This window comes from Bubalus bubalis, chromosome 11 (assembly GCF_019923935.1).
Source record: "Bubalus bubalis isolate 160015118507 breed Murrah chromosome 11, NDDB_SH_1, whole genome shotgun sequence".
NCBI classification, from domain to species: Eukaryota; Metazoa; Chordata; class Mammalia; order Artiodactyla; family Bovidae; genus Bubalus; species Bubalus bubalis.
In genome coordinates, this window is record NC_059167.1 from 43,121,547 (window position 1) to 43,149,143 (window position 27,597).

General features: G+C 39.9%; 1 protein-coding gene across 10 annotated transcripts in view; it reads right to left on the reverse strand.

The window, feature by feature from the left end:
* Window positions 1–27,597, reverse strand: part of ATP8B4 (ATPase phospholipid transporting 8B4 (putative)) — a 337,268-nt gene that overhangs the window by 215,088 nt on the left and 94,583 nt on the right. For all 10 annotated transcript variants that reach the window (XM_044925001.2, XM_044925002.2, XM_044924995.2 and 7 more), the window contains exon 3: window positions 26,160–26,218. In XM_044925001.2, coding sequence (XP_044780936.1) covers window positions 26,160–26,194 — 35 coding nt within the window. In that variant the 5' untranslated portion in view covers window positions 26,195–26,218. The remainder of the gene's footprint in view (window positions 1–26,159; window positions 26,219–27,597) is intronic.

The window sequence follows — 27,597 nt, forward strand, 5'->3', positions numbered from 1 at the left end:
GGCTCTTGCACACTCCCAGAGCTCAGAAAGGTGGAGACACACCCACTGTGAGCATAGCAATAATGGGGCTGCTATGGCAACCTTCATGCACCCACTAACAATAGCGCTTCACTACCTTGGTAGTCTGGGAGTATGCATGTACTCCTTGGTTGCAGCCTGTACCACACTCCGGCCCCGTCAGGCTGTCTCCGTGCAGCTCTGTCCTTTGAAGCTCACGTTTCAGCACTCAGCATCGCCACTCACCAGCAGATGCATGTCTAGGGCTGGGGATACCAGGGAAGTGGTACAGGCTTCCTGTACTGGTCCCTCTCTGTTCTTGCCACAAACCAGCTGCTGTACTCTCCTCGAGCCCCTGAAGCTCCCTCTCTGTCCCAGCTGATCTCCCCGCATTTGAAGGGCTTCCCAGGGTGAGGAAATGGTTCCTCTTTCACAGCTCCCTTCCAGGGATCCCATCCTGATTCTCTTTTTTCTTTCACCCTACCCAAGTATGTGGTGATCTTTCTTGCAATTTTGAGGTTCTGAGATCTTCTGCCAGCGTTCAGCAGTTATTTTATAAGAATGGTTCCACATGTGGATATATTTTTGATATATTTGTGGAGGATGTGAGCTCTTCATCTTTCTATTCTCCCATCTTGACTGGAGCCTCCTCCCATGTGGCTTGCTTTAAATGAACCTACAATGATGCCTAGTAATCACTACTACCTGGACTATCCAGTCCATGGAATTCTCCAGGCCAGAATACTGGAGTGGGTAGCCTTTCCCTTCTCCAGGAGATCATCCCAACCTAGGGATTGAATCCAGGTCTCCTGCATTGCAGGTGGATTCTTTACCAGCTGAGCCACAAGGGAAGCCCAAGAATACTGGAGTGGGTACCCTCTTCCTTCTCCAGGAGATCTTTCCAACCCAGGTACCCTCTTCCTTCTCCAGGAGATCTTTCCAACCCAGGGATCAAATCCAGGTCTCCTGCATTACAGGCAGATTCTTTACCAGCTGAGCCACAAAGGAAGCTCAAGAATACTGGAGTGGGTAGCCTATCCCTTCTCCAGTGGATCTTCTGGACCCAGGAATCAAACTGGGGTCTCCTGCATTGCAGGTGGATTCCTGACCAACTGACCTATCAGGGAATCCCAAAGAAAATACTGTCATCTGTTAAATGGCCATTTTTACCATTTATCAGGAATCAATGAATCCAGCTCTACGAAACAAGTTGTGGGAGAGTAAAAGAAGTGTCCAGAGAAGGATTTGCAGCTTCGTTGGACTGATGAATAGCACTGTACTGAAAACTGTCTGTAAGCTGATGATCACTATTTTGCACTGAGTTTTCTATCCAAAAAGTTGACTCGGAAGGAAGAGCTGTTGATCACAACACGTTTTTCTTAAAAAAAAAAAAAAAAAAAAAGGGACTTGGAAAACTAATGGGAAAGAAGAAAGCTAAGGAGAAAACAGTTAACCAAAAGGATCACATGTTCCTAATTCCATTTTACATTTTCCTGCTAAGTTGAAACTAAAATAGAAGTTAAGCCTGTATCTTACTAAAAGGATAGACAACAGAACATTTGCTGGGACCACATTCTAAACCCTGACAGGAATTATAAAGAAATTCTCCTATAAAACTGAATTCCACAAAGGTGGAGGGTAAATTGTATGGGACAGAGTGATAATACCAAATAGGGACTGTGACAATTCTGTTTAAATTGACTTACAGCAACAATGGTGTTTGTTCTACTGGCTTTGTTGTGACTTAGTCACAGATGATGCCAACACGCATAGCCGACTGGGAACAAGGAACGAGGGCTCCCCCTCCTGGAGAATCTCCACACCCATTTACCTTTGTTCTTCAATAAAAAAAGGAAAAACAATGCTTCCGTTTCTACTGCCCTATCCAAGAATGTGACCATCAGTTAGACTGTGATATTTGGCCATTTCCTTGAGCCAGCCTATTGGCTTACTGTTATATTGGACAACTCATTCTATAATATAGCATGGAAGAGCTTCTCAACTATCCTCTTTGCACTACTTTTCTACCAAGGACCACTAGCAATAACCCAACTTGGAAGAAAGGAGGAGGAAGTGGACGAGAAAGAAACCAAGGAGATGGGAGTACATGGAGGGAATCTGTAGAGCTTCTTTCGTGCTGACAGACATCAGGCTGGAAGTCATGGCTTTAGTCTGTTAGCCAAGTGGACTAGCCAACTGACCCCACAATGAGGTAGGTTTAGCCACACAGACATAAGTAATCTGGGACCAGGACAGACCTTCCACATGGTAAGAAAGAGCTTGTCCGTAGAAAAGCATCAGGAACCACCTGCTTCCTTTAGGAAGCTCACTTCCCAGAGGAAGAGGGCAAAGCTGAGCTGAAGAAGCTCAGATATTTACCCAAGACATATTTACCCATCAGGGAAATAACTCCACATCATGGGGCAGAGTGAGAAAAGGGGTGGACAGAGAAACATCACCCCAGTAGAGACCTTTCCACCTGGAAGGGAACATCAGAATGAGGTAAAGGCACTGCTTCTCTGAAATATAGTAAAACAAAGGCCCTGAGATGAGCAGAAGGTAGCACACCTGAGGATGTAAAAGAGGGACTATGAAGCTAGAGAGGTCAGCACAAACTGTAGTTAGAGAAGTTTCTCACAATCAATACTACAGATTTTAGTCTTTACTGTAAAGTCTTAGGTAATCCTGATGAGGTTCTAATTTTAAAAGATTACCCTAACTACAAGGGGCAGTGGGAGGTGGCTGGGACAAAGATGGTGATGACAAAGAATAGATGTGAGAAGACCAGTGAGAAGGTCTTTCAATTATTTACAGATGAGAGATGATGGATGGCTTAGACCGGGATGGTGGCGGAAGGGTGGCAATGAAATTATAATAGTTTCTGGTATTGATTAAGCTCTTACTATGTGTACTGTTCTAAGAGCAACATCCTTATGAAAGAGGTACTATTATCCCCCTTCTATAGAAGGGAAATCCAAGATATTAACACAGCAATATTAAGTAGTTTACACAAGATTGCACAGCTTATAAGTAGTGGAACCAGGATTTGAATCAAGTCTCTCTGCTTCCAAAGCCCATTCTCTTTACCACTAAGTGAAGTGAAGTCGCTCAGTCGTGTTCGACTCTTTGCGACCCCATGGACTGTAGCCTATCAGGCTCCTCTGTCCATGGGATTTTCCAGGCAAGAATACTGGAGTGGGGTGCCATTAAGGAAACTTCTCCAGGAGATCTTCCTGACCCAGGGATCAAACCGGGTCTCCTGCATTGTAGACAGATGCTTTACCAACTAAGCTACCACTGTGCTTCCCCAATTCATTGCAAAGCAGATGTCTCTTCTGCTTTCAGAGCAATCAGCCCTTGCTTTCTCCTGTACTCTATTTCTGGCCTGCTGCCATTTTCTGACCAGAAGAAACACTATATGCCTACTCTCTCCTCTTGAGTCCACCCCCTCAGCAGGAGCCCTGTTTACCTACTGTCTAGTGTAGAACCACAGCTTCCCTGAACTCCTTTCAGTCCCCCTCAAAGCTCAATGCAGGCAAATAGTTTAGCTAACCACTCCCTTAATTTAGCTCTCCAACAGAAGCAGCAGAAGTCTTTAACACTGACTACTTGGTGGAGGGGAAGAATAAAGTAAGAAAATGACAAATTCTTCAAGAAGGGGTCATCAAATAAAATATTCATAAAATGAAAAACATAATTTTTTATAATCTGATTTTATCGTGTAATCATATTGCTTAAGAAAACAAAGCAAATGGAAAGTAGCAGATACTGCTAAACTAGCAGACAGAGCATTTCAGGAGTTTGCCTCAATTCTTCCACTGGCAAAATGGAGTAATAATATTTCTCATTACATTTATACAATCGTTGTGCAGATAAGATGGTATCATAGACATGAAAGCAATTTTGTTAAGTTGAAAAAAAATTATAAATATACAAGATATTTGTGACCAACCCTCAAATAACCCAAATGGGTTTAGGAAATCCAGTGTCCTAGACAGGATAAACCAGTTATGCCACAGTAACCAACAATTTCAGAATTTTCATGGTTTAACATAATAAGGGTTTGTTTGTTTTTACTCATACTACTTGTCTAGCATGAGCCAGCAGGGAGATCTGCTCAACATAGTTACTTATAATGGACCAACCACCATCTCAAACACTTCCACTTGCATTAATGGAGGCAAAGAGAACACTCTGAATAGTCTCACACCCACAAGTTAATGCTTCAACCGAAAGGCTCACAGCTAATAGACCAGAAAGAGTAACCAAGTGTCCATAAAGCAGAAAGCCAGAAACACTAACAGACATCAATAATGGCTACCATAACCAAAAATGGAAACTAACCCTAATATTTTAAGAGTGCAAGACACAACGGATACAAAAAGTAAAAATAAAAAACCAACCTCAGTGTTCCCAACCCAGTCCTGTTTCAATGCCAAGTATAACAAGTATTTCCCCCTTTACCTCAGCTAACAGCGCCCCAAATTTCTTAGTCCTGTCATCTAGATTGACTCAACTCCAAACCATAACTCCAAGGTCAGGCCTGCTGCTGCTGCTAAGTCACTTCAGTCATGTCCGACTCTGTGCGACCCCATAGATGGCAGCCCACCAGGCTCCTCTGTCCCTGGGATTCGCCAGGCAAGAATACTGGAGTGGATTGCCAGATTAGTGTAAATCAATTACATGCCCCATCCTTCTAATTACAAATTTGAATTCAAGGATTGGTACACGACCTACATCATGTGATTAAAGTCTTACTAATGTATCAGTTTGGGGAATTTGCTGGCAATATAGGCTTTTTCTCTCCTACTGAAGTCCAACCTGGAAGAAAGTAGCCTTAGGAGTCACTGACAGCATTTGGGACCATGAATGGAGGAGGCTGCCAAGAACAAATTCTACACTGAAGATGCAGGGCCAAGAAACACTGAGAATGAAACCAAACCAAGCCTCTTCTGAGAAGAACCCTACCTCTGAATTCTTTAGTTATATGATCTGTCCATGTCTTATATTGTCTGCGTTAATTTGAGTTGATTTTTCTTTTACTCCCAACCAATCAAATCCCAGGTAAGAGTCTTAATAATATATAAAAGATCAGTTTACACTTTTATATAATAATTTACTTGTATCTCTATATTTGCCTTAAAGAGTGAGTCATGGAAGGCTGAGCCTAACCGCGTTTGGTGGTTGAGGACACTGCCTGCATCTGTGAATCCCACAGGCCAAACCCCAGGAACTTTCACAATGAGTACCAAAGTTTAAGCACTAGCAAAAGATCTTCCCAAATTTGATGAAACATTTTTATTCCATGACAGTTATAAAAAGTAACTGTCAGGATCTTGAAGGGGGAAAGCCTATTTTTCTTACCAGAAGAGGAGGCAGATGTGGTATTGTTATAGTACATCCTGGATTCCAGAGAGAGAAATAGCCCTGATTCCTAAGGGAGAGATTATCTTTAAACCATAAAATGAAAACCAAAAGAGACTGTGTCCACAGACTACTTGCATTAAAAAGGAAGTGGCCTAAAGGCATTTGCATCACACGGAAATATGTGAAACGCCCATGTTTATGCAAAGATCCCAAAAGAATGCATGTATGGGGCAAGCGGGTGTGGAGATCCGGCGTCTGGCGCCTCACTGGTACCAGGGAGAACCACAACTCCTCAGTATTAGTCAAAAGTTGCCCAGTGAGGAGCCCACAGCGTTCCTATTTGGAAGGAATGGAGAAGTGATAACTACGGAGGAAGGGTCAACACACAGATGAGGCTTTACTGAGAACCGCTAAATCCTTATCATCAGCACCAACACCACCACTATCAGCAGCTTCAGAACATTCTCCTAAGCTTGGGCTCCCCACCATGAACAAAAACATGTGTGCGAGGGGAGAACAAAGGGACATGTCCCCGAACCTTTATCTTTTCATTTAATTTAGGGTCTTCTGTGTGTCAGGCACTGGATCATGGAGCCAGGACTACCGATGTGAATAAACAAAGACCCTACCCTCTGAGAGGAAGTTTGCACTTTAGATGTAGGGAGAGAGGCAGACAATAAACTTGTAAACTGATAACACAAATTAAGTAAGTGATCAGTGCCAGAGAACAGTGAGCAACAGTGCAGGAGCACCTTCCCTGACAAGAGTCGCTTTAAGAAGCTGCTTGTCTGGCTTTCCAGGTTAATGCAACCTCAAGATTTCACTATCTGTTAAGAATGCTGGGGCACCTGTCCCCCAGGGATGCCCCAAACAGTGCTTCAGGATAGCAGAAAATAAAATAAAATAAAACATAAATGTGTGTGTGTGTGTGTGTGTGTATACACACACACACTCCCATATATATTTTAACAAAATATTCAAAAGTTAAGGTTTCCCAAAAAAATGGTTCCTAATGTTCAAAGTACAGATTGTCTTTATTATATATGCATACACATTCATGGACTTCTTTGGTGGCTCAGTGGTAAAGAATCCACCTGTCCATGAAGGAGACATGGGTTTGATCCCTGGGTCAGGAAGATCCCCTGGAGAAGGAAATGGCAACCCACTCCAGTATTCTTGCCTGGAGAATCCCATGGATGGAGGAGACTGGCAGGCTACAGTTCAAAGGATCACAAAAAAGTTGAACACAACTTAGCAACTAAACAACAACAATACACATATTCATATAAACATATACATGAATACATCTATACAAATACATATATATGTAAGACTCCTCATTCCATGGAATTTTCCAGGGAAGAATACTGGAGTGGGTTGCCATGCCCTTCAGGGGATCTTCCTGACCCAGTGATTGAACCCAGGTCTCCTGCTCTGCAGGCAGATTCTTTACCATCTGAGCCACCAGAGATGCCCAAGTATCATAATTATATATATATATATATATATATATATAAACACACACACATATATATATGAATATTGGGAAGGTTTTCTTTTTACAAGACCCATATTCAAAAAGTTTGAAGACTGTCAGACGAAACACTGTCATGGTCAAAGGAAATAAGTGTGGCCCGTGTGTCATGAAGGGCTTCCCATGTGGCACTAGTGGTAAAGAATCTGCCTGGCAACACAGGAGACTCAAGAGATGTAGGTTCAATCCCTGGATTGGAAAGATCCCTTGGAGAAGAAAATGGAAGCCCACTCCAGTATTCCTGCCTGGAAAATTCCATGGACAAAGGAGCCTGGAGGGCTGCATTCTATGGGGTCACAAAGAGTGGGATACAACTGAGAGACTGAGTATGTGTCATCAAGACTTAGACACAAGATGGACATGCATGACTATGTCTGTGATGGTGTTTCTGTGTCTCCCAATAACACCAGATAACAGGTGTTACATATGACAAGCACTATGCTAGGCACTGTACATACATCATCTCAGGTGATCTTTAAAAGAGAAACAAACAGTGAACTGTTACAGTTGCACTCCATTTTACAGATGGAGAAACTGAGGCTTACAGCAGTTGCAAGCATTGCTCATAAAAGCTATGTTTCATGGAGTTATGTATTCTCCCTAATGGTATGTGTTTTCTGAGAAATGAGTAAGAAACAAGGAATCTTTAGATTCCCTCTTGATCAATGAACTCATTGATCCTCAGAGAACATTCTGCAACTGGTGAAGAAAAGAGCCTCCCTAAACTAAAGCACACTAAAGTGGACCATGCACACTAATTCAATCAGCTGGAGCAGTCGCTCTCAGTCTTTTCAATCTAGGGAGAGCATCACAGGGCTTGTCTAGGGAGCATCATTTCCCATCTAGGCCTCAGAAACATAGACAGTGGCAGCAAGCTTTCAGGAAGGCCTCAGTCTCACCTCAGAGCAAATCTGCCTGGCAGTGTCATAAACCTTGCTCTGTTTTCCACTCTCAGGCCTTGGTTTAGCGTTCCAGCATCTGAAGGACTATTCTAAAGCTAGTAAGTGGCTTCTGACTAGTAATTTATCTACAAAAAGCTAATATTGGACAATTACCAAGTGAACACATTAAATTTCCCTCTGAGATTAATTTAATCACACTAATTTTTTTTGTCTCCAGGGTGTTTAGACATGTACAATATAAAAGACTTTTAAACCATTCCAGATAAAATGTTAACTTTTCTTTTAAGATATCTGAAAAAGGACTAAAAAGACTCTTAAAATTATACAGAGGGAGAGAGATTCAGTATATGATTTATCCAGAGAGATATGAGGTAAAACAAAAGAAAAGCAGAGAAAAGAAAAAAGAAATCAAAGGTTGTATTTCGGTGGGACTCTCACAGGGCATCCCTAAGCACTTGTTTGTCTCCTAGTTCTGGTTTTCCAAAGCTCTTCTGTGCCTCCACCTTGATGGTCTGATATCTGCTGGGAACAGGCCCGAGCTTTGGCTCACTGGCTCATCTCAGTCCAGGGCTTACGAGGCTTTGGACAACCAGAGTGGGCATTTCTTTGAGGTGATGTGGAGTTGATTGCTGAACTACAAGGGCATCTTTGGATAACTCGGTGCATACAAACTGCTTTGTTTATTAAGACTAAAAATCAGTTCATGTTGTACAGTCTGGGAACGAGGCCAAACTTCAGGCAGGACCTCGGCATTTATGACAATAACAAAGGCACAGTGGAAAAGTCCAGTTAATGAGGAAGGCACCCATGAAGAATTTCCCAAAGGGCCAAGGGGTTATAATAACACACTACAAATAGTATGATCCTTCCTAAGACTATCTCTTATACTAGGGTTCTGCACAAATAACACCAGCCCTGGGGAACTATGCAATTTTCTCCTGAAACCCTGAGGATCAGATGAGAAATGTGTGTAGCTCTGAGTTCCTATATTCTGGAGGTTGCTGGGGCAACAAGGACCTCAGGTCAGATCACAGAGGTGTCCTCCTCCAACATTCTTGGGTTTTCCTGGTCTTTAGCCCATTCTCATTCAGGGTAGGCTGATAAACCTAAATTTAGACAAACCCACACTATCTGGTTTTATGATTTTTGTTTGTTGAGTGATTTTTCTTTGGGAATAAAGGTGTTGAGAAGAGAGAATAAGGGAAAAGTTGGCAAAGACGGAAGGAAATCTGTCTACATGGAATAGGGGAAGAGAGAGGCTTCAATAGCATTTTCTATCATTAAAACACAATTCAGTTCAGTTCAGTCACTCAGTTGTGTCTGACTCTTTGTGACCCCATGAACCGCAGCACACCAGGCCTCCCTGTTCATCACCAACTCCCGAAGTCTACCGAAACCCATGTCCAAAGTCGGTGATGCCATCCAGCCATCTCATCCTCTGTCATCCCCTTCTCCTCCTGCCCCCAATCCCTCCCAGCATCAGAGTCTTTTCCAATGAGTCAACTCTTCACATGAGGTGGCCAAAGTATTGAAGTTTCAGCTTTAGCATCAGTCCTTCCAATGAACACCCAGGGCTGATCTCCTTTAGAATGGACTGGTTGGATCTCCTTGCAGTCCAAGGGACTCTCAAGAGTCTTCTCCAGCACCACAGTTCAAAAGCATCAATTCTTTGGGCCACATTTTGTCCCTGCACTCACCCTCTGCAATGGCCCACACTCTGAGGAGTGTGCTTCTCTCTGAATCTGAATAAATCCACTTCTTACCTATCAACTTTGTCTCTCATTGAATGCTTTCTGTGATAAGGCATCAAGAACCTGAGCTTCATTAGGTTTCAAAACCAGGTACCATGGGTTTTGGCTGCCTTTGAGTCCCAGCCACATGGGTTCAAGTCCCAAGCAGGGTTTTGACTGGGTTCCAGTTCCAGCCATGTGGGTTCAAATTCCAATCTGAGGTAAACAGTTTCAGTGGCACCCCTCAGGCTTCTAGGAAACGTTATGGTTCCAGACCTGAAGCAAAGCCCTCAACAGCCTGTGGTTTAGCTCCTTGAAGGCTGATAGGAATGAGTCTTGCTCACCTCTATGTACTTCACCCCTGTGCCAGGAGCAGAGTAATTCCTCAAAAATTTTTGTCCTCAGAAATTTCATTTGTAATAATACTTTTAAAATTGTAATAATAGTTGGGGGTATGAAATAAATGCATGAATAAACAAACAAATAAGTTGCGATGATTCAGAGAAATCCTCTACCAGAAAAACGTTCACACTTACCATTTGCCTAGCAATGTTTCAGGCATGGGGTAGTAGGTAAGGGGGATACAGAGGCATTAATTTGCACCAACCATTGTTCTCTAGCCACTGTCCTCCATTACAACTCAAATACCCAGGGAAGACAACATATTAATTTATAACATGTCAAAATGAAAAGTATATCCTTCCTATGAGAAAGATCTTGGAAACGAGAAAGCACCAGGCAGACATGGGGAGTAAGATCTGGGGAAGGAAACTTGAAAGCAGGAAATGGGGCATAGTCCACACATAGTCCACACATACTCCACACATAACTAGCTTCAGTTGAAAGCACTTCACTTACTATTAGCATATACAGTAACTGAGGGAAGGGCTTATCACAACCTACAGTGCTAATCACATTGTACCCCCTCTACTCTGTGAATCCAAACTGGATTTCGCATGTGTGACTAAGCCCCACCATTTCCCTGAAAATACCACTGAAATATGCCATGCTTCTGTTACAAAATTACATGAGATACTTTCTACATATGCCTTCTTACTCATTACAGACACACTATCGTAAAGAACAATGACAGGAACTATTGTAAAGGAGGAGGAGAAGGCAAGAACAGCAGGAAAGGGAAGGAGGAAGGCAGACATGCTGTATAAAGAAGAATTACACATGGAGGAGGACAAACCAAACCTCCAACTTCACATGCAGAAATTAAGAGCGAGCCTTTGGAAACATACACATTACCATATGTAAAATAGATAGTCAATGAGAATTTGCTGTGTGACTCAGGAAACTCAAACAGGGGCCCTGTAACAACCTAGAGAGAGGTGGGAGAGAGGTTCAAGAGGGAGGGGACGTAGGTATACCTATGGCTGATTCATGTTGATGTCTGGCAGACACCAACACAATATCATAAAGCAATTATCCTTCAATTAAAAATAATTTTTTAAAAAAGAAAAAAAAAAAGCCTCCTTGCAAACCTTGTTTCGGATGTCAAGAGTTCTTGGAGACATTTTCCCTTCAAATCTAAATCATATTCACCATAAAGCCACAACCATCCAAGTAGTAAGGACTTGGGTAAATACCAACTGTCCCAAGAGATAATTGAGTACTAGGAAAATTGGAATCCTGAATCTGGAAGGTGAGTCTACATTTTACCAACTAAGTGACCTTGAAAAAAATCTTAAAACCTCCAATTGTCAGTTTTCCCATCTGTAAATTATGTGTAGTAATATTTACCTTGCACAACCAGGAAGATCATATGAGATAATGTGTATGAAAGCACTAGCACTGTGCTTCCTAATTAAATGCATTTTTCTTCCTTTTTTGCTTTTGCCAAAACCTTCAGGGCACTTGTAACAGAAATAAGAATAGAGGATCTGTCCAGTGTTTCTGAAACTCAAAGTGTGTATATGAATCATTTGAGGCTTTTGTTCAAATGCAGATTCTGACTCAGTAGTCTCATGATGCAGGCCGAGATTCTGAATTTCTAACAAGCTCTAGAGGAGGAGATGATGATTGGTAGAAAACTGCTCTTCAAGAAGCAGAGTAATAAAAAGCCTGTAAGTTTTGACAGGCACAAAACTTTGTAATATAAGAAAGGGTCCATGTATTTTTTCAAAGGGCTATGTAAATAATTTAGTGAAATTAATACAAATCCAAAAAAGTCCCATCTGTCAACTACAGATTACGAACCTCGAGTAATACTTGATTTCAACATGAGACTATGGAGCCAAATCAACATTAGAGCTACAACGCTGAAATGCCTTAAACTAGGGCTTAGACTACAGACAGAAAATGTCCTTTTAACTCAGCTGCAGGTATTTTTCTAGATTTCTCTCAATCCTTAGAAAAATACACTGGATGAAAATAAAAATGAGAGATACTTCATGCATTTTCAATTAAAGCTCAAGCAAATAAAAAATTCAGATCAAGCATTAAGTTGGGGGCCGGGAGAGAAAGACTATGGCAGAAATTCCACAGAAATTCGCAGGAAGAGAAAGGGAGAGGAACAGGAGGAACCCTTTTTTTAAAATTATAAAATGCTAGAAAACTAACCCTCTGCATAGAAAATAACATATAGAGACTGACTAGATTCAAAAATTTATTAATAATTATTTGTTAATAAAGCATAAGTTCAGAACTATTCCTAGTGTCAAAACACTTTAAGTATTCACGTTTAATAAATACATGTAAAATTCACATTTGAATTAAACAAACAAAAAGAAATTCAACTGCCTTTCATAATCAAAACATTCAATTCCAGAATAACCCAGAATATTTGAATGACTACATCATCTTCTTCCAACAGTTTAGGTTCAGAAGGGCTTGAAGGGGATTGGTAATTGCCTTTTTGCGTAGCAAATGCTTCCTCAAATTCAGACAAGGATTAGGTTTCCAAATCAAGTTAGCCCATTTTTATACTATATAAATGTAACATGATATTTTATCATTCTTTCATATTTTTCAAAAGATATTTATTACTAACATCAGTTGCTCAGTCGTGTCCAACTCTTTGAGACCCCATGAACCTCAGCACACCAGGCCTCCCTGTCCATCACCAACTCCCAGAGTTTACTCAAACTCATGTCCATTGAGTCGGTGATGCCATCCAACCATCTCATCCTCTGTCATCCCCTTCTCCTCCTGCCCTCAATCTTTCCCAGCATCAGGGTCTTTTCAAATGAGTCAGCTCTTCGCATCAGGTAGCCAAAGTTTTGGAGTTTCAGCTTCAACATCAGTCCTTCCAATGAAGACTCAGGACTGATCTCCTTTAGGATGGACTGGTTGGATCTTCTTGAAGTCCAAAGGACTCTCAAGAGTCTTCTCCAACACCATAGTTCAAAAGCATCAGTTCTTCGGTGCTCAGCTTTCTTCACAGTCCAACTCTCACATCCATACATGACTACTGGAAAAACCATAGATTTGACTAGATGGAACTTTATGACAAAGTAATGTCTCTGCTTTTTAATATGCTGTCTAGGTTGGTCATAACTTTCCTTCCAAGGAGTATGTGTCTTTTAATTTCATGGTTGCAGTCACATCTGCAGTGATTTTGGAGCCCAAAAAAATAAAGTCTGACACTGTTTCCACTGTTTTTCCATCTATTTGCCATCAAGTGATGGGACCGGATGCCATGATCTTATTTTTCTGAATGTTGAGCGTTAAGCCAACTTTTTCACAGAGGCTCTTGAGTTATTCTTCACTTTCTGCCATAATGGTGGTGCCATCTGCATATCTGAGGTTATTGATATTTCTCCCAGCAATCTTGATTCCAGCCTGTGCTTCTTCCAGCCCTGCGTTTCTCATGATGTACTCTGCATAGAAGTTAAATAAGCAGGGTGACAATATACAGCCTTGACGTACTCCTTTTCCTATTTGGAACCAGTCTGTTGTTCCATGTCCAGTTCTAACTGTTCCTTCCTGACCTGTTTCCCAAGAGGCAGGTCAGGTGGTCCGGTATTTCCATCTCTTTCAGAATTTTCCACAGTTTATTGTGATCCACACAGTCAAAGGCTTTGGCATAGTCAATAAAGCAGAAATAGATGTTTTTCTGGAACTCTCTTGCTTTTTCAATGACCCAATGGATGTCGGCAATTTGATTTCTGGTTCCTCTGCCTTTTCTAAAACCAGTTTGAACTGGAAGTTCATGGTTCACATATTGCTGAAACCTGGCTTGGAGAATTACTAACATAAACATATTTTTAAAAGATTCATCTCTTCTTAGAAAATTATCTTCTTTACCCAGATATAATGAAAATGTTAACTGTGAATCTGTTTGTGTCCTCAGCCCCTCAGTCATGTTCTACTCTTGGCAACCCTATGGACAGTAGCCTGCCAGGCTCCTCTATTCTTGAGGTTCTCCAAGCAAAAATACTGGAGTGGGTTACCATTTCCTCCTCTAAGGGATTTTCCCGACCCAGGGATCAAACCCATGTCTCCTGCATCTCCTGCGTTGGCAGGTGGATTCTTTACCACTGAGGAAGTCCCAATTGTAGTCTAATACCACTTAATTTTATACTTAATATTATAATATATTATGCTATTATTTTATTTCTGCATATAAGATAATGTTAAAATCTCAAGGTGACCACAAATCCCTGAGGAGCTAAGATCCTATCTTATACTTTTATAAACCTCTAAAGGATTTAATGAAGTGGTAAAAATTACTGATTACTCAATATAAGTCTGATAAACCCAATTTTCAAAATGCAAAATAATATGTCAAGGGAAAGCAATTCCATTTATCAGAACAAACATGAGCTATTAATAAGTGTTAGCAATTCACAACACAAACAAGTAATTTCCAGTATATAACTTAGAGAAGTACATTTGCCAAAGAAAGATAGGTTCTAGCATAAGTACAGATTTTTCACACTTTTAGCATAACGTCTTTGTGTGGTTCATTAACATTTCCATATCAGAGAGTGAGAGAGAAGGAAAAAAAAAATCAAACATTTCTTTACCTTATTTTTCTCACCTAGAAAAGTCTGAACAATGCTTTCTCTGCAAAGCATTAAGAAGTTCAGTCTATTGTGCTTCTAATCTCAAGAATGTCTTGCTTATAACAATGCTGTTTTTGCGGCATTTGGCATACAAGAGTGTTTAAAATATTGCCGTATAGGACTACGTGTTTTGCAAGAATCATAGAAACATGATTTGGAAAGCAATCTTCAAAGTTCAATTATTCATTCCAACCTTCTGCTTCCATATAAGTTATCTAAACCAGCACTATAATAGATTTAATATCTTTAAAGGCTTTCTGCTAATTAAGACAGAGAGCAATAATGTAGCACAATTAAACAAAAATTGGGTTGGCAGCCAGGAGAGCTAATTATAGAAACTGGAAACTAGCTAAGGCAACAAGACATAATGATTATGGTCCAATGGCAACCTGTTGGAAGGCATCTAGTGATAAGGCATTGGCTCTGTCCTCAACTGTGTTGTGCTCAGTATTTTACTTAAGAACTTACATCAGGGATTCTTGAACTCAATGGACATGAACTTGAGCAAACTCTGGGAGATAGTGGAAGACAGGGAAGCCTGGCGTGCTGTAGTCTATGGGGTCGCAAAGAATTGGACACAACTTAGCAACTGAATAACAACATCAGTAATTCTTAACCTGCTTGCTCATTAGAAACACATGGGTGGATTTCTTTTTTTAATATCACTGCATAGACTCCATCCCCCAGAGCGTCTGACTTGATTGGCCTATAGGCTTATACATCAGTGAAAATGAAGAAGGCATGCTCATAAGTCCACATGTGACACAGGCCAGTAAGGTCTGTTCTACAACAAGATGCAGAGATAAATGTGGCACAGTCCTGATCACTAATAATGAAAATGAGGTTAATATGAGATTAATAGGCACCAATAATCACCAAAAAACTAGTGCCATCTTTGGTTGCAGTAATAATGCTTCTACTTCAAGCTGGTCAAATAACTTTTAGAATATTGCTTGACTTTGGAGCAACCCACTTTAAGAAATGATAGCAAAGCTGAAGCTCTTTGAAAAGAAAGGGAATTGGAGATATTCTGGAGACAAGTCTACTTAGTGAGCCAAATATCAGAAAGGTTGTCATGGGAAACAGGAGATGCATTTGCTCTGCTTTGGCCTCAGAAGAAAAGCTAACCCAAAGGATAACAGAGCAAAAGAAGATCACTTTGCATCAATCAGTAGACAAACTGTCTTATGGTCAAAGCCATACAAAGAGAGAAAAGGCCCTTTTAAGAGAGGGATACAAACACAGACTGGATGTGCCGTCAGCGAAAATTCTGTAGAAGTTGGGAAAAGCTTTAAAGGATAATTGTACACTGAGATTCTGTGATGAACTTCAGCTATCTTCCTTACTGTACCAACCAGGTTTTCTCATCTGAATAAAATAACTCCTCTTCCGTGCACTTTCAGACTACTGGTGCAGAATGATGTCACCAACTGCAACATATATACATTGTACCTGGACAGGCCACAGCTATAATGAGGTGACCTTGATTCACAGCAAACTTTACAACCAAAGAGCACACATGAAAACCAGAACAACCAGCGCTGCCAGAAATGTCACATCAGGATATCAGCAGGTAGAAATTTACATCACCCATCTAGATATAAGAATCTGCTGTTCTCTGCGCCAAAGAACAGTCTTTCACCATTCAAGCTAGAAAATTCTTACAAAGACATACACACATTCTTATAGCTACAACAGTCCCTACATGCACATAAATACACAACACACAAATATTTATATATATGGCTCCTTATCAATTCTTAGTATCATTTTTAAGTGATCTCCAGGTCTAACTTTAATGCCTAAATAGTTTACTTTTGTAAGAAACTGCATATAGAATGTCAGATATAAAATTCACTAGTAATCTAGTACTGGTTTTATAATAGTAGACATGAATTTGAGACTAAACTGTTAACACAAATGATTTGATTAATCTTTCAACTACAAAATATAAAATGTGATAGTTATTAACTTTTAATAATATGAATCACAGAAACAAACTGTTTGGTCCAGTAAAGAAAATTACAAAACCGGGTTAAAAACCACCTTGAGACTGTTGGGTTGGTGGTTTTTCCGTTAGCCCCTCAACTGTTACTGAACTTGCCCAGTATTATCCACATGATTGATTTATGGATTACCTTCATAAACCACTGGCCAACAAAGGAAATTGCAGTTGTAGTTCTTGCTTCACACAGGAGGTTACTTTCCTTCCTGCTCCATCTTTTCATTTCTCAGCCTTAGCTTAATCTAGTCCACCAGAGCTACGCTACAACAGAGCTCCAAAATGCAAACATCAAAATTAGCTTATTTTAACTCTTTTAATTCCAATTACATATTGTTTGAAAACTATTTAAAATTTTATATCATTGCAATGAATAAAGTAAAAGCAAAATAAACAAATGAAGCTAATTATGTGGCTTTACTAGAAAACTTACTTCGTAGAGCAGACAGAACAGAACTAACTTATGAGGATGCTGAAATTATCTCACTCAAACCTGGAAGAAGTAAAAATCAAACTCTTCAAAGTTCTAGAACTTAACTGGATTTTTAAATTTTCTTAATGTACCATTTTAGAACATTTAGAAATAGGAATTCAGAGGCTAAAACAAAAGGTTTAAAACAGATCAACCAAATTAAGGAAACAAAACAAAAAATTAGACAAATGCTTAGCCAAATAACAGTATTTAAATAAATCAGATGTCAAAATGATGAAATATTTATACTTTTAAAGTCTTGACTCTAGAATGAAAATGAATTTGAGGGATATCCAAAAATTATCTTTTCTCCTACAAGTATTTATAAAACCTCTGTCATGTAGAACATAGAATAATGGACACGGATATTAACAGCACACAAAACAGAAAGCGTTTCAATGTTTGCTAAAAAGTTACTGCTACTATAGTAACTCCCCAATACAAAAGAACTCAACAACCAACAACCAGAAAAGACAGCAAATGCAAGTTACTGGCACTTTCCACAACCAATTCCAACTAGTCACAGTGCCTGGCATCATCCATACTTTTTGGTTGGTACATAAATTGCTTTAATCATCAGGCTTCTTGGTGAGCATCTACAGCATGTTGGCAGTACAACTACGCTGCTCATGAAAAAAAGAAGAGAAAACCAAATGTTCCCAGGATTAAAACAGGACTAGGATGTGTCCCAACATGTAGATATCCCGAGTCTTTCAAAGAAAATGTTTAAAGTTTTACCTTCCCATGGCTTTCTGTACCTAGTCAAAATGTGAGAAAACTGACTCAAAAATCCTTCACTTCATTTCAGTGAGTCTGAAAGCTTAAATACTATTTCTCTTTTTATTCCTTATTATTAACTAAGTAAGCCCTTCTTTTCTGAATGTTTTTTCCCTTGCCCTCTGACTTCCAAAAAAATTAAACTGCTTTCTTCAGGTCCACCAACTGCTTCCATGTGATGTAAAGATATTCTGCTTCAACTTTTACGTTCATGAGCACCTAGCTTCAGATATGGTTACGGACCGCCCTGTACCCCACCCCACCCCAGCTTTCATCTCCCCCTTTCCCTGTTTTCCTCAGCACTCCCCTCTCTAACTGAGTGGGAGTTTCTATCCCTACACCTTTCAGCCATCACTCCTTAACAAGTTCTGTTTTTCTTCTAACTTGAAGTGCCTTCTTCCAATGGATATCCTTAATCTATTACTCTAACCCCACCCAAGTTACATTCCCTATTAACCTGGGCATTTCCGTTTGATTGTCAAATCTACTTAATCCAGAGGGCTACTAAAATCCTCTCTTTGTGACTCCTCAGCCCCTTGAGAGCCTATTACCTCATATTCAAATTCTTTTTTTAAAGTCAGGTCTCACCTACCTGAACTATAATTTCCCTTGACCCATCCCCACCACCAATTAGATCAGTCTTGAGGATTTTTCTCCCATTTCTCGTTTATAACAAGTGGTGGTACATATAAACAAACAAGTCTCAAGTCATTTCCCATTTCCTCTGTTAACACTTCGTCAAACATCTTCACTCACACTGAGCCTTCATTTCCCTTAACACAGGCCGCATCACACAATTAGAATTTAGCATTACCTTTTGATTATTACCTATTATCAAATTCATTCCTATGTGCTGTTCTTCTCTACTTGAATAGATTACACACGCTCCTTGAAAGTGGAAAGCAGAATCTATATCCCCTTTATAAATAACCCCAGCACTTCCCTGGTGGCTCAGACAGTAAGGAATCCGCCTGCAATGCAGGAGACCCGAGTTCTATCTCTGGGTTGGGAAGATTCCCTGGAGAAGGTAATGGCAACCCACTCCAGTATTCTTGCTTGGGAAATCCCATGGAAAGAGGAGCCTGGCGGGCTATAGTCCAATGAGGTTTCAAAGCAGAATATCTTTAAATTACATGGAAGCAGTTGGTGCACCTGAATAAAGCAGTTTAATTTTTTTGGAAGAAAGCAGTTTAAATTTTTTGGACATGACTGAGCGAAAAACACTTTCACTTTCAGCACTCAACACATTGCCTGTCTTAGCAACAGGGTCTTCTAGCATGCAGTTTGGGGCCCATCTAAAAATACTCTACACATTCCAGTTTCCTCATGTATTTTTACTCCTTTCAGCTTCACATTCTTTTTGTAAATCTCCTCAGAACCTCTTTGGAAAGTAATTAAGTCAATGAACACATGTTGCTAGGTCTAGAGTAGGTACATTGTGAACATACTGAATTTTAAAAATCATTTTTATTTCTATTTTTTAAAAAAGGAGACAATGAAACATTAATTCACCCACACACAGGAACAGAAAGTTTTACTGTTATGTCAGTCTGGTCTGAGAGAAACACAGACACATCATTACAATGTGGGCCTAAAGAGGTCCAGTGACTGTTCAAGTTCACACATCCAGAGTGATGGTGGGCCACAACCTCTGACTCCACTCTTAACCACTTATTCTGAGTTAAGAGAGAAGTGACTATGTAAACACACAAGTCCCAGCCAGTGGGTGGGAGGGAAATGGAAGGGGCTCAGCTGAAGGGCATCTTGGCGATGTCATCGTAGCACTGACCGCTGAGAGTCCGCCATATTGTCACACTGAAGAAACACTTTTTGGAAAACCCAAATGGTTATTGTTTTACCAATCACAAAACTCATAAGAGCAACAAGAGCTTCCATTTAGTAACCATAATATCAACAAGCCATCTCAAGATTCTAAGAATAAATTATGGTGTTCAAACTGACATTTGGGGAAGGAAGGCCTCCTTTAAAAGCATCTAAAACTACTTGGCTAAATTTTCACCAACTTCAAGCCAGGATACTTCCTGAATAGGACCAGTAATTTAGCTCAGGGAAAAAACTCTTTAGAAACTTCCCATCTAACTTTGTGCAAGAAATATTTTCAGATAAAAGCTATAAAGTGTTCAGGTTTACTGGACTATCTGAGTTGGAGGCAGGATAAGTTTCTCAGCACTCAGACAAGTTCCTCCCCCTTCTCAAATTATGTTTGAGTTCAAGAGAATTGAACAGGGATATGTCTGTGCTGACATAAAGAAAAATAACAGGACACAGTGGGAAGCAGTGTTTTCCAATATTTCTTTATTTTTTAATAAAGTCAGAAAATAGCTATAATTAATCTAACACTTTTTTCTGACATTTTTGACATCAACACATTCTAATACAATTACAGCTGTTTTCACTACTCCTACCGTTCACTCCGAACTCCTCCTAACAGGGATCGTGAGTGGCTGTCTGGCTCGCACTTATGTTTTCCTAACATTTTTAACATTAACATATTTTAATACAACTGTTCTCATTACTTCTATTATTCATTCCTATTATTAACCAAGAAAACTTTGAAGTCCTTTCTAATGAGAAGAATAAGTCTAGTGCTTGGCTCACTCTTCCTCCACCCTGGTCCTGCTTTGTGTTAAGCATCTTGGCAGTCTGAAAGCCCACTTGCAGGTTTATGTTTTCCACCTTTCAGTTTTCACAATATCATGTCTCATTTGCCAATTAATTTTACTTAGAATCATTAACCTTGTCTTTTGTTTGTATTCTAAACCCTTTATCTTTTAAAAGCACTTTTGGTCATTTTTTAAGACTGTTCTATGTTCTATAAATTGCTTTGAAGCTTAAGGGTTTGTTGATAAATTAAGGTTTTTCTAGGTATTGAAATATCTTTTTTCAGCCTTCAAAGAGAAAAGTTTGCTTGGCCAGTCTTTGTGTTTGTGGAAATTATACCATTTATCTGTGCTTTGTGTAAATTTTTACCCCAAGTTCTCATCTACAAATGCTAAGGGTAGGATTTAAGGTCATTCTTAGCCTCACATTTGTAAAATTTTGTATCTCCTTTATCTACCTTTGTCTTCAGAGTATAAAATCTTCACCAGCAGGTATGTAATAAGAGAAGGAGAGGGAATTCAGAGGATTTGTTTGATGGGTTTTCTGTTGTTACTGTTTTTCAAGATTGGTCAAATGAGCAGCAAGGTATCATGGAAATAAACAGGCGTTCAATTTGACCAATCTAAATTAGGATTCTACCTATGAGCTGTGTGACTTCAGACAAATGACTAAATGGGACACCGCTTCATCTCTTAGGGTTTTGTGGAAGATTAGCTATATGTGCAAAGCACCTGGTTCACAACTACACTCATAGTTTTAAGAATATGAGCCATTATCCAGCTCTGTGACCTTGAGTAAACCACCTGAGATCTCTGTGCATCAATGTCTTCATAAATAAGAGTGAGATAAGTAAAGTGCTCCCTTCACAGGGTTGTGAGATGAAATCAGTTTACTATAATAGAATGCTTAGAACCATGTAAGCACTTACATATGTGTAACCTATTATCATTATTAACACTAACTTTGTTACTGTCATCACAGTTAACCATACATCTGTCAATATCCATACTAAGAATATCAGGATTATTTCCTGAACTTATCAAATGCATTGCACAGAGTATTAAGTACTAGCACTTTCATATGGCTTAGTTGGCAAGTTGGAGCGGGGTGTTCTCTACAATCATAGTCATTCACACTGTTAGCCTTCTTGCTTTAGGTGCATCTGCATCTCCATATTGCATTCCCTGCATAATTTGTCAGCAGCTTCTACACCTTTAGTATCACAGACTTGCTAACTTTTTGACATGATATCTGCTACAAAAAGTAACTTCAGCCAATTTCTCACTGTCTTCCTAAGCCATTTTCACTAATATCTTACTTTACCCAGTACTTTATAGGAAATCTAAAATTGACTGTGCATACTTGCCCACAAACATGTTAAAGAAAAAATTCATAAAAAAGGTTTAGCCTAGGATGTGGTACATAGTACACATCCAATATATACTACCTAGTCTTACTGTTATCAAATATTTATATAAATTATTTCATTTAACCCTATGGTAGATAATCCTCTAAGGAAAATGCCCCATTTCACAGGTAAAATTAATGATATGCAGAAAAATAAATATATTGAAATCACAAGTTAGTAAATGAGAAAGAGAGTAAAGGATTCAAACTGTGGTTTATCTTATCCCCAAACACTCTCTCTACTACATTTGAGGAAGCTTCGCCACTTTTTATATACTTTTATACTTTCATATTTTTTATAATTTTCGGTTTATCCCCATCCCCTTTTCAGCCTTTAGGGAAGAATATTACTTCATCAATTATTAAGATCATTCTCGCTGAGATCTGTTCAGTTCAGTTGCTCAGTCATGTCCGACTCCTTGCGACCCTAAGAATCACAGCATGCCAGCCCTCCCTGCCCATCACCAACTGCCAGAGTCCACCCAAACCCATGTCCATCGAGTCGGTGATGCCATCCAACCATCTCATCCTCTGTCGTCCCCTTCTCCTCCTACCCTCAATCTTTCCCAGAATCAGAGTCTTTTCCAATGAGTCAGCTCTTCACATTAGGTGGCCAAAGTTTTGGAGTTTCAGCTTCAACATCAGTCCCTCTAATGAACACCCTGGACTGATTTCCTTTAGGATGTACTGGGTGGATCTCCTTGCAGTCCAAGGGACTCTCAAGAGTCTTCTCCAACACCACAGTTCAAAGGCATTAATTCTTAGGTGCTCAGCTTTCTTCACAGTCCAACTCTCACATCCATACATGACCACTGGAAAAACCATAGCCTTGACCAGACAGACCTTTGTTGGCAAAGTAATGTCTCTGCTTTTTAATATGCTGTCTAGGTTGGTCATAACTTTTCCTTCCAAGCGTCTTTTAACTTCGTCGCTGCAATCACCATCTGCAGTGATTTTGGAGCCCCCCAAAATAAAGTCTGACACTGTTTCCCCATCTATTTCCCATGAAGTGATGGGGCCAGATGCCATGATCTTAGTTTTCTGAATGTTAAGCTTTAAGCCAACTTTTTCACTCTCCTCTTTCACTTTCATCAAGAGGCTCTTTAGTTCCTCTTCATTTTCTGCCATAAGGGTGGTGTCATCTGCATATCTGAGGTTATTGATATTTCTCCCAGCAATCTTGATTCCAGCTTGTGCTTCTTCCAGCCCAGGGTTTCTCATGATGTACTCTGCATATAAATTAAATAAGCAGGGTGACAATATACAGCCTTGACATACTCCTTTTCCTAGTTGGAACCAATCTGTTGTTCCATGTCCAGTTCTAACTGTTGCTTCCTGACCTGCATACAGGTTTCTCAAGAGGCAGGTCAGGTGGTCTGGTATTCCCATCTCTTTCAGAATTGTTCAGTTTATTGTGATCCACACAGTCAAAGGCTTTGGCATAGTCAATAAAGCAGAAATAGATGTTTTTCCGTAACTTTCTTTTTCGATGATCCAGCGGATGTTGGCAATTTGATCTCTGGTTCCTCTGCCTTTTCTAAAACCAGCTTGAACATCTGGAAGTTCATGGTTCACGTATTGCTGAAGCCTGGCTTGGAGAATTTTAAGCATTACTTTACTAGTGCCTGAGATCTGTACGTTTTTTTAAAAACCCATTTCCATTTGAGGTAATATCCTTTAAAGCTACGCGAGACTGAGCGAAAGGCCCGTGGCTTCTGCCTTTCCTAAAAGGATAGCCCACGTATGAAGTGCTTCAAAATCCTTAAAATCAGATAGATATAGATTCAAATACTATCTCTATAAAGAATAGCTCATGGGGTCACTTTTTGTTATTCTACTTTAATCCATACAATAAGTTTATGAAATCAGTACGCTTATTATCTGTAATTTTTATCTGAATAGACTGAGGCTGAGAAGAGTCCTACAGCTCATGTGTGGCCAGACATCCTATTGGGAGTTCCCAAATCAACACACCATCAGCCAGATCTGGTAGGGACCCTTGTTCACTCTAGGAGGGCCTGGCTTATCCCCTTTGAGCCATGGGAAGGGTCATTAGCCCCGGGACACTCATGTCCCTCTCTGCTCTGCAGCTTCCTTCTCTCAACTCTTGGTGTCATTCTTGGTTTTCCTAGACCTTAATGGGCTTTGTTTTTTCCTTAGTATGTTTAAACTCAGGGATGAAGCTGCCTTATTCCATCTGCTGCAGCTGCAGAATATTGTTCTACTGCCTTGTCACTGTTAAGAAGACCAACAGAAAACACATACATCTGTGTGCTTCTGTTCAATATCATGCAAGCTCAAGAAAATAAAAACCTCTGTTATTACTGGCATATTATTATTAATAGTAAAAGAAAGATGAAGCAAGCATGGCAAATGGTTACTACCTGTTTAATCTGGGTAGTGGGCACACAGGTGATATATTATTTCCTGTACTTTTCTCTAAGTTTGAAATATTTTATAAATTAAGTAAAAATAACCATAAAGAACACTATCATCTTACAAGTAACATAAAAAATATGGCTTTCTTTATACAGTCACTACTCACAGAATGAAAATACTTCTTACATATTGGAAAAATAAGGATATAGCCAAATATGTAAATGCATGATTACCCAGTAGTAGATTACTGAACTTTTCCCCCAAGGTCTTAAAATATAGACTTCTACTCCTCTTATTTAGGATTTGGTGGTCAAGGCTTTCAAGGGTCATCCTCAAGAGTTAAGGAACTGGCTATAAAATGGATAGAAAGGCATGGGGCCAAGTCTAGTGATGACCAGCCAGGCTAAATGACCAGATGGCAGGAGGCTGAACAGAGTGGAAATAATCACCATGGAGAAAGTCATCCTCCCACTCCCACTCCAGGCTAGAAAGCACATTCATGAGCCTTCTGAGAGAGATTCCTTCTCTCATGGGGAGGCTTACTTTAACCAAGTTTATAAAATTAGTGAATAAAATCAGAGTTGCCATATATTATTCTAATGAGAAATCTGTCATAGAGGCAGTGTGCTGTAGAGAATCTCCCTGTAGAGAATCACAAGTTTAGGTAATTAGCACAGCATGAGAAGAGGAGTGGTTAGCTATCTCTGTTGGTATTGAGCTAGAGCCGTCCAATGCTTTCATCTACACATATGGAAATGACCTCCCAAAAGGAACCAAATACTAAAAATAATCCATTGGCCAAAATTCTCTCTCCTCTAGTTAGTTCCTGGATGGACACTGCTAAAGTCTGTCCCATGAAACTCACATTGCTACATCTTAATAGTCATCAAACCCCTCTGTGAATTCAGACTCTGGTTAATGTGCTAGTAACTCAATCATACCAGGTCTTATAGGCTGCATGTCAACTGCAGCATCAATTCTACCAATTATCTTTCTTAGAACTTATCTTAAAAGCCCATGTAGCAACTTAAGTTGAGTTAAGGAAAGAGGAGATTTTAATGAGAGTCGGACACGACTGAAACAACTTAGCAGCAGCAGCATGACATAATTCACAGTGTTCACCAGTGTATCCCAAGTTTCTAGAATAGTGCCAGTCACTTAGTAGATGTTCAATAAATACTTACGTAAATGAAAAAAAAAAAACCTTGCTTAAAAAAAAAAAAGGTACTTCAGGGACTTCCCTGGTGGTCCGGTAGCTAAGAATCCACCTGGCAATGCAGGGGACACAGGTTGGATCCCCAGTCAGGGAATTAAGATCCCACATGCCTTGGGGCAACTACTGAACCTGAGCACCACAAGTAGAGAGTCTGTGCACCTCAACAAAAGATCCTGCACGACGCAACAAAGATCCTGTGTGCCCAATAAATATTTTTTTTAAAGTAGTTCAGTACAAGCTTAAAGCCCACACATTTTAAATAATAATTCTCACTGCTCACTTGATAAATACAATCATTCAGGTTGGGGAACTTTCTCCTACATACAATTTTCCACATTCAGCCTGAGTTGCTTAGCGAAAATCCCCAAATGTTATTCATCCCCCATCAGCCACTTTCACCACTTCTATCACAAAGTACTACCATAGAGGCCTATTTTCATAGTATCCTCACATTATTCAAGTGCCCGATGGGCACCAGAATAAACTAAGCATCATTCTTAAGAAGATACTTCATCTTATTCCCATACCAATATGAATACCAATCATTCTTAATGTGTAAAAAAATAAGTGTATAAACATTACTAAAATCTAAATTTATTTTTAAAAATCTGAAACATATGGCACCTTACTATTAAAATGGGCCAACAAAGTTTTTAGTGAAGTCAAAGTTCTAGAAGGTATGAATCCTACTATCTTAAGACCTACCCCAGGTTGTGTGCGGGATATGTGTTTTACTCACTTTGTACAGGAACTTCTCATTATATTCACGGTCATTGGCTTTTACTATCCGTTCCACTTCTAAAGAGAAAGAGAAATCAGGTAAGAAATTAAATTTTCAACCAAAAGAAACATACAAATCATTAAACTAACATCACATAGGTTACTTTGATTGTCATCAAGGTTGCAAGAATTCTTTCTTTTGAAATTTGGAGGGCATTGGGTTTTTTTCCAGCATAAGAGTTGGAACGTGTATCGGAAAAGTCCCCAAATGGAAAGCTGAAGTGTTTTTCATTGTCTTTCTAACGCCAGCCATAAAGCAAAACAGTATGTGTTGCCAATTTCTATATCCCTTTCACTCCATAAAGACCCTTTCTGTTAACTTCAAGTAGTTTCTAAAAAAAGAAGAAGCTATGTCAAATGCCACACTGGAAAGGAAATTTTGTTTTGCTACAGAATTGTAAGACGTAACATAGCCAAACAAAACCATACTGAAGTGGCCTGTGAGGTCACTGACCTTATGGTTATGGAGCCAATGGTAAAATTTCTAAACAACCCATGCATAGTGAGAGGAACTTGACATCTTCAGGACACTGAGACTGGCCCTTAGCTGGAAATGGCCAAAAAAATTAAATCTCTTCGGAAAGCAAATGCAGAATTTCAGCTCAAGGTAGCAACTTATGAAGATCTTGAAGTCATCTCCTCCCCACAGACACACCAAATCAACAGCTATACCTGGAACAAGTTCCTCTGAAAAACACCTAAAAACTAGCTGAGTGATGCCCTTCACATCAGACAAACAAGAGGGAAACCAATCAAAGCAGGTAGGAAAGTCTGAGACACAATCTCAACCCCACACAAAGGAGAAGGGAACTCAAAACCCAGAGCTTCAACCTGAGAAGCGAAGGGTTCATACCCCAACTTTCCAGATGAGTACCTGAGAGACAGCCTCCAAAGCATCCGCTTCAAAGACCAACAGGGCAGGAATATGGCAAACTGAAGCACAGCTCTTTAAAGTGCCTACAGGCAGACTCACCCACCCCAGGGCCCAGCACAGAAGCAGCCTTTTGAAAAGCACCAGAAAAAGACTCCCTTGCTAATTTTAAAACATTGGTCTTAGGGGCAGGGACCTCTGGCATACTCCCCAGAGATGGCAGTTGGTGGGCACAATCTCCCTGCTCTACCTCTGCCTTGCTAATGCAGATGGGTGCCATCTTTTATTTCTTCCTTTATTCTTTTTCTTTTTCTCCTTGTCTTTTTGTTTTCCTATTTCTATTTTCCCTTTTTATCTTCCAATAGGTGCTATCTTCATACTCCACCTTTGCCATACTCCAGAGTTCTAGGATCCCCTGGAGGGGATGTCCAAACACACTTGGTGCCCCAGTTTCTACATCTGATGACCCAGTTTTTTACAGCTGCCACCCAGGGAATACTCCTTGGCCACTTGGCTCTGAAAGTCA